At 44.1% G+C, this 15036-nt stretch overlaps 1 protein-coding gene across 2 annotated transcripts in view; it reads right to left on the bottom strand.

Moving 5' to 3' along the window:
• The window catches only part of LOC103397046 (max dimerization protein 1-like), a 55146-nt gene that overhangs the window by 22797 nt on the left and 17313 nt on the right, over positions 1-15036 (bottom strand). For both annotated transcript variants that reach the window (XM_008335297.3, XM_025052812.1), the window contains exon 3: positions 6231-6260. In XM_008335297.3, coding sequence (XP_008333519.1) covers positions 6231-6260 — 30 coding nt within the window. The remainder of the gene's footprint in view (positions 1-6230; positions 6261-15036) is intronic.

The raw sequence follows: 15036 nt of genomic DNA, 5'->3' as shown, positions 1-15036 counted from the left end.
GCCACTGCCCCGGTGGTTCCAGAGGCGACGGTGGTCACAGCTCCGGTGGATACTGAGACGAAGGTGACCACACCTCCGGTGGTTCCTGAGGAAACGGTGGCCACACCTCCCGTGGTTCGGAGTACGACGGTGGTCACACCTCCACTGGTCCCGGAGGTAACGGTGGCCACACCCCCCGTGGTTCGGAGGACGACGGTTGTCGCATCTCCAGTGGTTCCAAGGGTGCTTGGGGACGTTGCACCCTCGGAGGTTTCTGTCTCAGTGACTGGCGCTCCCTCAGCAGTTCTTGGTCCGGCTGGTGGAGCTTTTGTGCCTATTGGTATGCCTTGGTCTAGGGGAGGGACTCCTTACCAGAGACACAAGTTCCCTAGACCAAGGTACAAAAAGGGCCAGGCCAAGTATTAGGGTACTTGGGCCTGGATTTTTTTTTTTCTTCTTCTTCCTTTTTTTTTCCCTTGGGGAAGGAAGGGTCAAAGTCATTTACACCTACTGAGGAGACTGAGGTCCTTCAGGGTGTGTAGGACACTCCTCAGAACCTTTTATGACTCTGTGGCGATTTGTACTATTCTACGCCATCATCTGTTGGGGGAGTGGTTTAACCTCTTGAGACAAAAATCGTCTGGAGAAGCTCGTTAGGAGAGCTAGCTTGGTCGTGAACTGTCCCTTAGAGACTCTGGAAGAGGTATGGACAATCCCTCTCACCCTCTGTTTGAAACTGTGGGAGCACTGAGCTCTTTTAGCAACAGGCTGCTGCAATCTCAGTGCAGAACTAAACGCTTTCGGAAGTCTTTCCTCCCATCAGCCATCAGACTGTTTAATGCACAACAATAGTACTGTTCTGGTCTTTCAACAGATTACAATCCCTCAACCAATATTGTTTGCCACTAAGGAGGGTTACTTCTTTTCTTTCTTTTCTTTACTTTCCTTCTATGCCGAATTAAGGCATACTCTTTTACTCTTTACATTTCGACCCAAAACTGCTGGAATCCTATCCGGAGCTAGCAGGCTATGCGGACTCAACGCTAGGCCGGACCCCAGCAGGGAGCTCTCCTGACAACAACAGGCCGAAGTGGAGACGAGGCAGACAGGGAGGAGCGACCGAAGGCTGCGGCGCCTGGCTAGCGCTGTCTCTGGGAAATAAAATGGACGAACTCCACGCCCGGATTGCCACACAGAAGAACATACAGGACTGCTCCATACTGTGTTTCTGTGAAACATGGCATGGGGAGAGGACACCGGATGAGGCAGTAACACCCGCCGGCTACACGATCTTCAGAGAGGACCGTAGTGTGATGGACAGCGGCAAGACTTGTGGTGGAGGTACGGCCGCCCTCGTCAAACAATCCTGGTGTACCGACAGTAAGATAATCTCCGATTTTGCTCCGAAAATGTGGAATATCTAACTCTGAGACTTAGACCATTTTATTTGCCCAGAGAACTGCAGTGCATTATTGTGAGTGTTGTGTACACCCCCCTTCCGCCAAGGAGGAGGTTGCATTGAGTGAGCTACATGACATGATCAATGGGCATGAAAACACCTACCCTGACACAGCTGTCATTATTGTGGTAGATTTTAATCACTGTAATCTCCGGAAAACAATGCCTAAACTGTATCAGTTTGTGAACTTCCCCACCAGGGGAAACAAAATTCTGGACAAATGCTACTGCAACATTAAGAATGCATATTCAGCTAAACCACTACCCCACTTTAGAAAGTCTGACCACCTGGCGATCCAGCTTAAACCAGTTTACAACAAAGGGCTAATGTCAATTCCAGTCACAATATAAACCATTAACACCTGGACTGACGACACACATGCTAGGCTGCAGGGCTGCTTAGAAGCCACAGACTGAAACACTTTCAAAGAGGCCACTAACGACATCCATGAATACACAGAAACTGTCAGCAACTACATCAGCTGGTGCACATCCATCTGTGCACCCCCCAAAACAGTACGTAAGTTCCCCAACCAAAAACCCTGGTTTAACACAGACGTAAAGCAGAAATTAAAGAAGAGACTTTCAAGTCAGGAGACCACGTGAGTACAAGAGAGCCCGGTACGAACTGCAAAAGTCCATCAAAGCAGCAGAGAGGGCTCACTCCCAAAAACCTGAAGGCTACTATCTCAACCACAACACACGCAGCATGTGGCATGTAATCAAGTCTGTCACAAACTACAGAAAGACCACAACAATCACAGACCCCCGGGACACTACACTTCCAGACAGCCTTTTTCTACGTCAGGTTTGACAGACTCAACACAAACACACCCTCAAAAGCATCCTGTGACTCCACGGACAGTGCCTTCCAGGTTACACACACACAGGTCCTGAAGGCTCTGAAAAAGGTGAACCCCCACAAGGTGGTGGGAGTGCCTCCCAGAGTACTGAGGGCCTGTGGGGAACAACTAGCTGGTGTGTACGCCGACATCTTCAACACATCATTATCCCAAGCCGTAGTCCCTCGCATCTTCAAAACCTCCATCATCATACCAGTCCCCTAGACACCAGACACAGCCACCCTAACTGACTTCAGGCCAGTGGCACTCACACCAGTTGCCATGAAGTGTCTAGAAAAACTAGTCCTTCCCTACATAAACCACATGGTCCCAGACAATGTAGACCGCCTCCAGTTCGCCTACCGCCCCAACCGATCAGTGGATGATGCCGTAGCAATAGCCCTCCGTCACACCCTGCAACACCTGGAAACCAGCAGTACGTGTGTCAGGATGCTCTTTCTGGACTACAGTTCTGCTTTCAACAGTATATGCCCAGGCAGACTGATCACAAAGCTGGCAGACCTGGGAGTCCCTACCCCCACCTGCAACTGGATTTTGGACTTCCTTACCGAAAGACCACAGGTGGTGACTGGTGTCCGCTGAGCTTACGGTCAGCACAGGATCACCACAAGGCTGCTGCCTCAGCCCCAAACTCTTCACCCTGTACACCCACGACTGTGCCTCCACTGAGAACAGCAACATCGTCATTAAATATACCGATGACACCACCATCCTGGGGCTCATCAAGGGGGGAGACGAGTCAAAGTACAGGGCCCTGGTCGACAACATCATTGTTTATGGAGAGGAAAACGACCTTATCCTCAACACAGACAAGACCAAGGAAATAATCCTGGACTTCAGGAAAAATCCTCCTCCTCTACAGCCTCTTCTCATCAGAGGGGCTGAGGTGGAGAGGGCAGAGAACCACAGATTCCTAGAACAGCAAGTTACGTCTGACCTGAGCTGGACTTACAACACCACAGCCACGGTGAAAAAAGCCCAGAAAAGGCTCCACTTCATCAGACTACTCAGGAAAGCTGGCCTGAACCACCGCCCTCTCACCAACGCCTACAGAGGACTGATAGAGAGCATTCTCACCACAGGCATAACTGTATGGCATGGGAACACCACACAGGCAAAGAGGAAGGCTCTGCAGAGAGTCATAAAAACTGCAGAGAGGATAATCGGATCAAAACTTTCTTCCATGGAGCACATGTACACCCAGCGCTGTTGAAAAAGAGCAGGGGGGATCATCAGAGACTCACTCCACCCCGCTCACTCTCTGCTCAGACACAAACGCAGCACATACAACCTGAGACAAAGCACAGCAGACAGTATAAGGACCCATAGAACTCGCTTTTTAAACAGCTTTTTCCCGGCCGCAGTTAGAATGATGGCAATTAAAAAATACTGTGGAAATTAACAAACACCTCATCAAAGCAATACTGTGCAATATAAATAAGTGCAATATGACTCATACTGCTGCAATAATGATTCACTGTCGGTCAATGTGCAATTCCCTCCTATGTTAAATGTAAAGTTCCATGATAAAATGTGCAATACTCTTAATAGTGCAATACTCTCTCTCTCCCCCCACCTCTCTCTGTTTACCTTTCCCCTGTGTCTCTCTCTATCTCCATCTCCTATAGCCCCATCTCATCTCATACTCTCTGAACTAGACTATTTGTAAAATACAACGTATGCTGCTTATTATTATTTATCACTTTGTTTATTATTTATCACTTGTCTCCAACATTGTCCTGTCCTGCTGGTCAGTTGAGGCTACGACTGTATTTTCCCATATACAATCCACTTTCTTGACAATAATGCCTTACCATTGATTTACAGTGTTCTTTATATTATATATTTGATATTTTATTCTTAGACTCTACACATTATATTTTATCATTCTTTATATTACCTACCTCTATTTTTTTAACAAAATGTTTGTATAAAACGGTTGACTCTGTGAACCCGCACAAGATTTCCAATGTGCATGGACTGTGGGTCTATGCACAAATGCGAATAAAAACCTTGAACCTTGAACCTACTACATGTCTATCCTGCTGCTGTAACAAGTGAATTTCCCTGGTGTGGGATGAATAAAGTCTTATCTTATCTTATCTTATCACTTTTGGATTTTCAGGAATGCTTTGCGTACACCTGTTTACTCTGAAAAAGGTAAGATGTGCAGAAACTTGTTGCATAACACTGATGGAATGATGCTGTTCTTTACAGCCTTAGATGGTTTCCATTACAGTGAACTGTAACCTACTAAAAAAACTACAACAAGGTCAGTGTGTTGCTCTTTGCTGAAGCAGCTGTCAATCAGTCTCTTTCTAACCCTCTAACCTCAAAGCAGTCCCTCCCAACTCCCTGACAACTGGTAAGAAGAATTACGAGGAAAAAGGTGTGGCAGGGGCTGGCTGGATGAAAACAAACGCTCGTGCACTCTGAAGTCCAAGTTTTATGACAATGGAAGAAAGAAAGTAGTAGACAAAATTATAAGGGACAATGGGCGTGGCAGCCTTTTCAGTGTGTGACCATGGCTTTCTATCGATCATCACACCAGATAATGGCTCAAGACTTAGTGTTGTCGAGCATAAGACAACAGGCAGTTGGTTATAAGTTCAACACGTACATGCACACAGACATGTAACACAGGACTGTGTGCCATATATTATTCAGATGCCCACAGAGCTGCTAATTTAGATCAGTTAACAGAGGCAGGTGGAAGCCACAGCAGCCCCAGAAAGTAAAAGAATTAAACTGGTGTTTTCGATGTCTGACAAACTAAGGAGCAGCAGCCTGATAGCTGTACGTGTAGCTAATGGTGTAAAACAGCACATACTGTATGTTCACCTGAAGCTCTACATAAAGGTGTTGTGAGAGTTATTGAAACCAGATCAGCTTGCTTAAGCAGCACAGGTTAGTCACCTGATACAACCATGACACTATGTTTGTGTCATTAGTCCTAGAAGAAGGTGCGAAAACTGCTTCTGTTGACACCAGTGAACTCACAGAGTCCATTTTGTGCACCATGTTGCTCTAATAAGAGCCTTACATTGTGTAAACATTTGGGACAGTTATTCAAATATCTTGGTCCCATTTTTGTGGCTATGCATTTTGGAGTTACAGAACTGTGACAGATGAGAAACATGAGACACAACAGTTGCATGCAGCCTTTTACTTTGTGAAATTCTTTAAGTATCCAAATCGATCTTGGATACTGTCCCTGCAGGTGAACAGGTCCAGCACCCTGGCAGCTTTATGTTTTTTTTTAGAATAAACATCTAGTTCACTACAGAAAGAAGGAAAGAAACAATGTTTGTTGAGGGTGTGTGTTCTTATGTTTAGTTCAGTTAAAACAGTTACAACTAATGTGTTTTTTCTGTATGGGGTTACAAAATATTTATTAGCATCCAAGCCTTTTCCAACAAAGTAATGCTTATTTCATAAATTGTACAGGTGTAACACTTGCAATTTGATCCGTTTCCCATATATCCATTCATCCATCCACCTTCATCTGCTTATCCTTTACCGGGTCGCGGGGGCAGCATTCTCCACAACCCAAGTCACACTGCACCGTACCAGTACATCGGGAACCTCCCTGCGGGTGGTGAGTCCACTGGAAGGCGCCAACCGCCTTAACTGGAATTTGAACTTGCCCAGGAGGTGATCCCTGGGTTTCCACACCAATGACAGAGACATTGCCTCTGGGCCAAAGCGCCACTCCCATATATAAATGAAGATGAATGGTAAAATGATCTCTCTCTCTTTAACAATGTAATGATATGGATACACACATCCAGTCAAACCCACATAATTTACACTTTGACACTTCCATGGCAACAGTGGGGAAATTGGATTTCTGTGGTGTGAGCTGCTTTTCATATGAATCTCATACACACACACACAAGAACACGCAGCAACACAAACACACTGACATACCTGTTCTTCTCCATTTCATTATGTGAAGACCTGCAAAGAGACATAAAACTCACATGAGAAAATGAAAAAAAATATTAGTTGTGATTGACTGGAGGAGAGAGAGAGAGAGAGAGAGAGAGAGAGAGTTCTGTGTGCATAGGCAGGCAAAATAGAAAACCAAAAAAAGATTCTGTAAATCAGTGTATTCTAATGCCTCGAGCCTGTTCCTGAGCAAAAACATTCCTAGAGTTTTGTTTTTGAAGGCAGACATTCAGGTTATGGTTCTATGATGAAGCCACCAGTAAACATACTGTAGTTACAGTTACCAGGAACAATAGGCAAGAGCAGGAGTAGACAGATTGTGCTTCTTCATGTTGCCTGATTAGTACAGAGCAGGGTGGGGGAAGAGACACTGCTGAAGGTAAACTGAGAGATGGGAGTGTGCTGGTGGCCAGTGTGGCTCCTGCATTGCAGTGTCAAGTAGAATGCACATACACACACATACGGAGGGGGAGGGCAGGGTATTGGTTCGAGTGTATCTTTTGAATGGAATGTGGAATGGGCTTCAGGTTTGAGTCCACCATCTGCCAAGTTACCACTGAGGTGCTCTGAGCATGGCACCGTCCCCACACACTCCCTGGGCGCTTAAAGCTGCCCACTGTTCACTTTGGTGATGGGTTAAAAGCAGAGGTCACATTTGGTTGTCTGCAGTGGTGTGCTGTGTCACAATGACAATTAGTTCACTTTCCTTCCTTCCTTCTGCCCTTCCGCCCTTCCTTCCTTCCTTCCTTCCTTCCTTCCTTCCTTCCTTCCTTCCTTCCTTCCTTCCTTCCTTCCTCCCTCCATGACCTGGCTGAAAAAGTAGGTAGGTTTCATGAGGTGGGTGGTGTCAGAAAGAAGAGTAGAGTAGAGGAAGAACCTCTTCTACTCTAAAATCTCCTTTACCTTCACCTGACCCCTACAGCTCTTCTGGTCCTCCCACCCCTCATCCCAAAATAGTCTCTGCACCTTCAGCTCCGTTAGGTCTGCTGTCATGATATCATAACCGAGCTCGGTCCGGTACAAAAACACACAAACGCACATAGACACAAACTCCCTTCTTGTATTCACTTAAACTTTGCACAGCGGTAATATCATTCCTCACAAATACATTATCAGGCCAATCCTAATCTCATGTTTCATGTATTACAATGTAAACCTGTTCACTTATTCATGTTGCTGTTTTTTGTGTGATTAAATTAATGGAAAGCTCTCTTGTGTCTCTTGCCTAATTCTGTCAATGGTTTTTATGAGACATATTAAGAAAAAAATACTTATACTTATTTTAAAAAGAATGGATGGCAATTTGTTAAAATCTATATAAAATAATGTAAGACTTCTTCTAACATCGTATGAGTATGTTAAACTGTAATCTCCCCAAACAGTAATAGCCTCATTGAATGAAGCATACATGCAGGTTAGGACTTGTTAGAGTTCAGTGGTTTTCACATTTGGTTGGGTCTGCAGCAGGAAGATGATAAGACACCAAATGGCTTTCCCGAGCACACAGTCACATAGCCCCACACATTCAAAGAGAATTTCCCCAAATTCTCTTTACACCAACTTTCTAAAAACACCTCTACTCCCTGGGAACAATGGGAGATCTCCCAATCTACCTTCTCACAGGGAACCTCGAAGCCATCCATTCCTTTTGATCTACATGACCACCTGTGGTTGACTGGACTTCATGGCTCGGTCCACTTCCCTTGTGATAACCCCCCACTGAGCAACAAAAGCTTCTTCCAACACTGCTGAATCATGGAACAGCAGTGCCACATAGTGGCGACTGCAGGCATCACATGATACAAGAACAATAATATGATTGGCCACAAGAGGCCTAGCCTCTCTCTTCCATTGGCCTACAAGATTTAAACACACACCCGGGAAGTCGAAAAAACCACTCCCCCCATACAGGTATATAAGCATAAACAACTAACGATACTTTAGAAGTTATTCTTGAGAAGTCTTGAAAAGTCAGAAGTTATTCTTGACAGGATTTGCGTATTAACTACTGTTGTACGAGATTTCCTTGAAGACTTCTCCAGTCGTTTATTTTGCTTTATTGTTGGACCTGTTTTGTTTGACGTTTGTTATTAAAACAAATCGACCATCTACCGGCTGCTTCCACCCCTTGCCTGAAGACACCTCGCACAGCAAGAATCTTTCAGACTGTTTTAAACTTATACAATAAGCAATACAGGCAATATATATACAGGCAATATAACACACTTTCTTACTTTCTGAAATGCACACTCTCTTAACTGATTTTATTCATGTAATTCTAAAAATATTGTTTGCAGATAATGATTTTCTTTGTGAAGTTGCACATTTGCATGCATTCTAGTCACTGACTCCAGGTAATTTCTAATGCCAAAAATAGGCTAAATTGACTTTAGTTTGTAACTCTTATCAAATAATGAAACCTAGATAACATTATCAAATCAGCTGCTGGTGTGACCTGTCATCAGCCAGACTGATCTGTCTGCTCGTATAGTGGTGTGACACATTCAGTAATAAAAGTTTGTGTGGGAGCCATTTTAAAAGAGAAACTAAAAAGCAGACGGTGTCATAAATGTATCCCAATAAAGTAACAGATCAGAGAAATGCACAGAAGTGAAACAGTAACATATGCTTTACAGTCAACTCAACTTAGTCAATGTGAATAAAATCTGATTAACAAAAAATATTATCGATAAGCCAGGAGGAAGCAGTTGGGTGTGGAGATACTTTGCAATCGAAGTAAATGAGCAGCTGATCTGGTATACGTTTCTATCTGTGAACATGCAACCGAACAAACCAGAAAGTTTTGTGGCAGAGAGAGTGTGTTAAATTCTTCCTTTCCTTTCGGCTTGTCCCTTTTTCAGGGGTTGCCACAGTGAATCATTGTTTACCATCTTTCCCTGTTCTCTGCATCTTTTACTCTGACTCCAACTATCTGCATGTCCTCCCTCACTACATCCATATATCTCCTCTTTGGCCTTCCTCTCTTTCTCCTACCTGGTAGCTCCATCTCTAACATTCTTCTACCAATGTATCCACTGTCCCTCCTCTGCACATGTCCAAACCATCTCAATCTGGCTTCTCTAGCTTTTTCTCCTAACCTTCCTGTCTGTGTTGTCCCTCTAATGACTTCATTCTTGATCCTGTCCATCCTTGTCACTCCTAAAGAGAATCTTAGCATCTTTAACTCTGCCACCTCCAGCTCCGCCTCCTGTCTTCTGCCTATTGCTAGTTTCTCTAAACATCATCATCATGGCTGTTCTCACCACCGTCCTGTAAACCTTTTCCTTCACATTAGCTGACACCATTTTACCACAGATCACTCCTGACACTTTTCTCTAGCTGTTCCATCCTGCCTGCCCTCTATTCTTCACCTCTCTTCCACAGTCTCCGCTGCTCTGAACAGTTGATCCTTAAACTGATCCTTAAAGTACTTTAAGGAGCAGAGGACCACCTCTGCTCCTTGTAACCTCACTATTTCACTGTTCTCCCTTTTGTTTATACACATGTACTCTGTCTTGCTACCACTGACCTTCAATCCTCTTCTCTATAGTGCAAACCTCCACCTCTCTAAGTTCTCTTCTGGCTGCTGCCTACTCTCGCTACAGATCACAATGTCATCTGCAAACAACATAGTCCATGGGGACTCCTGTCTGACCTCATCTGTCAATCTGTCCATCACCACAGCAAACAAGAAGGGGCTCAGGGCTGATCCTTGATGTAGTCCTACCTCCACCTGAAGTCCTCTCTCCTCCTAACAGCACACCTCACCACTGTTGTACTATTCTCATACATGTCCTGCACCAATCTAAAATACTTCTCTGCCACTCCTGACTTCCTCATACAAAACCACAATTCCTCCCTTGGCATACCTCCATCATCATCTTGCACAATCCGATGTTGTTTGGCTACACTCTCACCTGCCACCACCTTACAGTCTCTAATCTCCCTCAGGTTGCCTCTTCTACATAGAATATAATCTATCTGTGTGGACCTGCCTCCACTTTTGTACGTCACCCTGTGGCCCTCTCTCTTTTGGAAATAGGTGTTTACCATAGCCATTTCCATTCTCTTTGCAAAATCAACTACTGCCTGTCCTTCCAAGTTTCTATCCCTAACGCCAAACCTGCCCATCACTTCCTCATCACCTTTGTTTCCTTCCCCTACATGACCATTAAAGTCTGCTCCAATCCCCACTCTCTCTCACCTGGGGATGCTCTCTATCACCCAATCCAGCTCATTCCAGAACTCCTTTTCTTCCAACTCATAGCCCACCTGTGGGGCATAACCACTGACAACATTCATCATCACTCCTTCTATTTCAACCTTCACACACATCAACCTGTCTGACTCTCGTTTCACCTCCACCACATTTCTTGCATATTCTTCCTTTAGGATCACCCCTACTCCATTCTCTTCCCATCCGAACCATGATAAAATAGTTTGTAGCCTCCTCTAATGTTTCTAGCCTTACTGCCCTTCCACCTGGTCTCCTGCACACACAAAATGTCTACTCTTCTTCTCTCTATCATATCAGCTAGTTCTCTACTTTTCCCTGTAATTGTACCTACATTCCAAACATCAGACCAACACTTTTATTCTTCCTCTTTTCTCTTTTTTCTCCTAACCAAACACCCTCCTCTTCTTCTTTGTCTTCGACCAACAGTAGCCCAATTTCCATCAGAACCTTGTAGGTCAACAGCACTGTTGGCGGTCGTTTTTTACCTGGGCCCCGACCGATCCGGTATGGAAATCGTTTTAATTTGCATTATTTGATTTAGCAAAGGTTTTACACCGGATGCCCTTCCTTATCCGGGATTGGGACCGGCACTATAAAACACTGGTTTGTGTTCAGGATTTTAAATCATGTTATATGTTTATTGCAACAGCCTTATTATCTACCTCATATGGCAACATTTATAATGATAGTGTGAAAGTTTATTTAGTAGGTCCCTTAAGGACAAAGAGATTAGAGAGTGGAGGAAATGTATGTCTCAGAGTGCTTACTACAGTGTTTATTCTATAACCTAGGGGGCACACTTGAGTGACTCAAAAGGGAGCATCTTGCTTAGTAATCAGAAGCAAGCAATAACTGTGAAGACCCCAAAAAAAAAAGTCCTTAAAAGGAAAACGCTTGAACAAAGAGATTCGCCCTCATGTGACTCAGGAGCGTGCCCTAGGGAAGTTTACAACATGTAAGTTCTATGAGCGTGCATGTACTGCCGGAACTGCCCCGACAGCATATAAGCAAGCAGAGCAAAAAGGGGGTCGTTCTTCTTCTTCGGATCATCTTTGAAGGTGTTAAAAATCCAGAGCTCTGTTTGCCTTATTTTACTTCAATAAAGCTTTTATTTTTGAGCTACCGTCTCATCCTTCCTGATCAACTAATTCGGGGGAATGCACGGGAGAAGTGTCGTCCCGACAGTACTCTAGTGGCTGGTTTGGAGAGCGTGTTAAATTGAAGCAAACAATTGTCTACCTTAGTTTAAAGGGCTTCTAATGCATCGTCAGGACCTCACACAACATTTGTAGCTCAAAAAGATTTTAACTTGACACCTTTCAACAGGCGTGTTCCACTAATCACATCAATCAAACATTACCCTTCCCTTTTATAAAGCCTTGTTATAACATATCCGGGACCAACAAATTGTTCTGATGGAAAGACTCCATTTGCCTATAGGGATGGGGCTGGGGAGGTAATAGTAGGTAGTTACCATCTACGTAATGGAGGTGCTGGTTCCTCCATCAGTAAAGTAAAAACAGAGCCAAAGAGCCATGAAAGGGTGGAGGAGATGAAAGATTCTTGCTGTGCGAGGTGTCTTCAGGCAAGGAGTGGAAGCAGCCGGTAGATGGTCGATTTGTTTTAATAACAAACGTCAAACAAAACAGGTCCAACAATAAAGCAAAATAAACGACTGGAGAAGTATTCAAGGAAATCTCGTACAACAGTAGTTAATACGCAAATCCTGTCAAGAATAACTTCTGACTTCTCAAGACTTCTCAAGAATAACTTTTAAAGTATCGTTAGTTGTTTATGCTTATATACCTGTATGGGGGGAGTGGTTTTCGACTTGGTGTGTGTTTAAATCTTGTAGGCCAATGGAAGAGAGAGGCTAGGCCTCTTGTGGCCAATCATATTATTGTTCTTGTTATCATGTGATGCCTGCAGTTGCCACTATGTGGCACTCTTGTTCCATGATTCAGCAGTGTTGGAAGAACCTTTTGTTGCTCAGTGGGGGGTTATCACAAGGGAAGTGGACCGAGCCATAAAGTCCACTCAACCACAGGTGGTCATGTAGATCAAAAGGAATGGATGGCTTCGGGTTCCCTGTGAGAAGGTAGATTGGGAGATCTCCCATTGTTCCCAGGGAGTAGAGGTGTTTTAGAAAGTTGGTGTGAAGAGAATTTGGGGAAAATCTCTTTGAATGTGTGAGGCTATGTGACTGTGTGTGCTCGGGAAAGCCTTTTGGTGTCTTATCACCTTCCTGCTGCAGACCCAACCAAATGTGAAAAACCACTGAAATCTAACAGAGATAAGGGGGGAGGGTAAAAGCAGAAACAAGAGAGGGCCTGAGGAATAAGGGGGAGGGGAGTCACTACTGCAGACACATACCCACCAGAAACTAATGAATAGCCTCCCCCACTACTTACACACCCATGGCAAAGGGAAAAAAAAACAGTAAACTGGAGGGAGTAGTACATAGGGTTGAATGACTTCATGTACATACAGTAGAAGACTGCCTGCCCTACATTTAACCAAGTCTCAATGGCAACAAACAGCAACCAACAAAACCATTCATCGTTAGAGACCAATTAACAACCTACTCTTCACTGTTTTAAATGTCCAAAATTGTACGGTGAATACATGTCAAACCATGACAGAAAAAATGGCTGTAAACTAAAACTGTTTCACACTGTTTATATAACTTTGAATCACTGTAAATTAGTAAATCAGGAAAGTACAGTACTTTTAGCATTTTTTCTCTTGAAAAAATACATTGCACAGAGAAACATGCTGTAATATTTATAACGTGATTTTTGCATTTATTTCCCAAAAAGAATACAGTTTTTAATAATAATAACACATTTATTTCATAGGCGCCTTTCTGTCACCCAAGGACACCTTACAGTGAATACAAAGATAACAACACAGCATTAAAAAAACAATAAAACATTAAAACATTAAGAACAAGTTAAAATACAGCAGTGAAATATCAGATGGACAAGGCAATTTTAAACAGGTGAGTTTTAAGTGCAGACTTGAATTGTGGGAGTGAATTGATGTTCCGCAAGACGGGGGTAGAGAGTTCCAGAGCTGGAGAGCAGAGCGACTGAAAACTCTGTACCCCATGGTGGCGAGATGGGCGGAGGGGACAGTCAGATGAATGGAGGAGGAAGATCTGAGGAAGCGGGTGGGAACAGCGACATGAAGAAGATCTGAGATGTATGGTGGAGCAGAGTTGTAGATGGCTTTGAATGTGAGCAGAATGATCTTGTAGTTAATACAGAACTTGATCGGGAGCCAGTGAAGCTGTTGCAGGACAGGAGTGATGTGGTGGATGGAAGGGGTTCTAGTAATGATGCGGGCGGCTGAGTTCTGGACCAGTTGGAGCTTATGAAGAGACTTGTGGGTGAGACCCAAGAGGAGGGAGTTGCAATAGTCAAGGTGGGAGGTGACAAGGCTGTGAACCAGGATGGAAGTGGTATGGGGAGTGAGGGAGGGGCGGAGGCGGTTGATATTGCGTAAGTGGAAATAGGTGGATCGGGTGACGTTGTTGATATGAGATTGAATAGTGTGCTGTCGAGGATAACACGCAGACTCTTAACCTGTGGGGAGGGGGAACTGGAGTAATTGTCAATATCAATAGATAAACTGTTGGTTTTGGATAATGTTGATTTGGTACCAATGAGGAGAACCTCCGTTTTGTTACTGTTTGGTTTAAGAAAATTTGAGGTGAACCAGGATTTTATTTCAGTCAAGCAGTCTAAAAGAGAAGGCGGCGGGAGGTTGGAGTCGGGTTTGCTGGCTAGGTAGAGCTGGGTGTCATCGGCATAGCAGTGGAAGTTTATGGAGTGTTTACGGAAGATATTACCAAGGGGGGAAAGATAGATGATGAACAGAAGGGGGCTGTTTAACTAAATCTGTGGGGAGAGGGTCCAGCTGACAGGTGGAGGGCTTAGACTTGTAGATGAGATCGGAGATAACTGAGGTGGAGGGGAGCAAGGGGTGGATCTTGGATGCCTGGGCTAAGGTCTCAGTCTCAAATGTCGTCCGAGCTTTCACGAAGGGCAGAATCATCACTGAACAGCTAATTAACAGCAATGACACTGACTCAGATATTGACAAGAGGGATTCGGACATGCTTGATTGTTCCGCTTAATGCGCCTTATAACCCAGTGCGCCTTATGTATGAAAATAGACCCGTTCATTGATAGTGAGCCTTATAATGCGGTGCACCTTATGGTCCAAAAAATACGGTATTTGTTTTCCTGAGGAATGTGTTCTTGTGTCTCGAGCTGTATATACAGTCCCCTCCAAAAGTATTGGAACGGCAAGGGCAATTCCTTTGTTTTTGTTGTATACTGAAGACATTTGGGTTTCAGATCAAAAGATGAATATGAGACAAAAGTTCAGAATTCCAGCTTTTATTTCATGGTATTGACATCCAGGTGTGTTAAACAACTCAGGACTGAGCCCCTTTTCTTTGAACCCACCCACATTTCAAGTGAGCAAAAGTATTGGAACAGACATTATTAACATAAATTAAAGTGAATAACATTTAATATT

The sequence above is a fragment of the Cynoglossus semilaevis genome, chromosome W (genome assembly GCF_000523025.1).
Source record: "Cynoglossus semilaevis isolate Cse_v1.0 chromosome W, Cse_v1.0, whole genome shotgun sequence".
Classification (NCBI taxonomy): domain Eukaryota; kingdom Metazoa; phylum Chordata; class Actinopteri; order Pleuronectiformes; family Cynoglossidae; genus Cynoglossus; species Cynoglossus semilaevis.
Note: the sequence above shows the minus strand (reverse complement) of the source record. Positions and strands in the feature narration are given on the sequence as shown.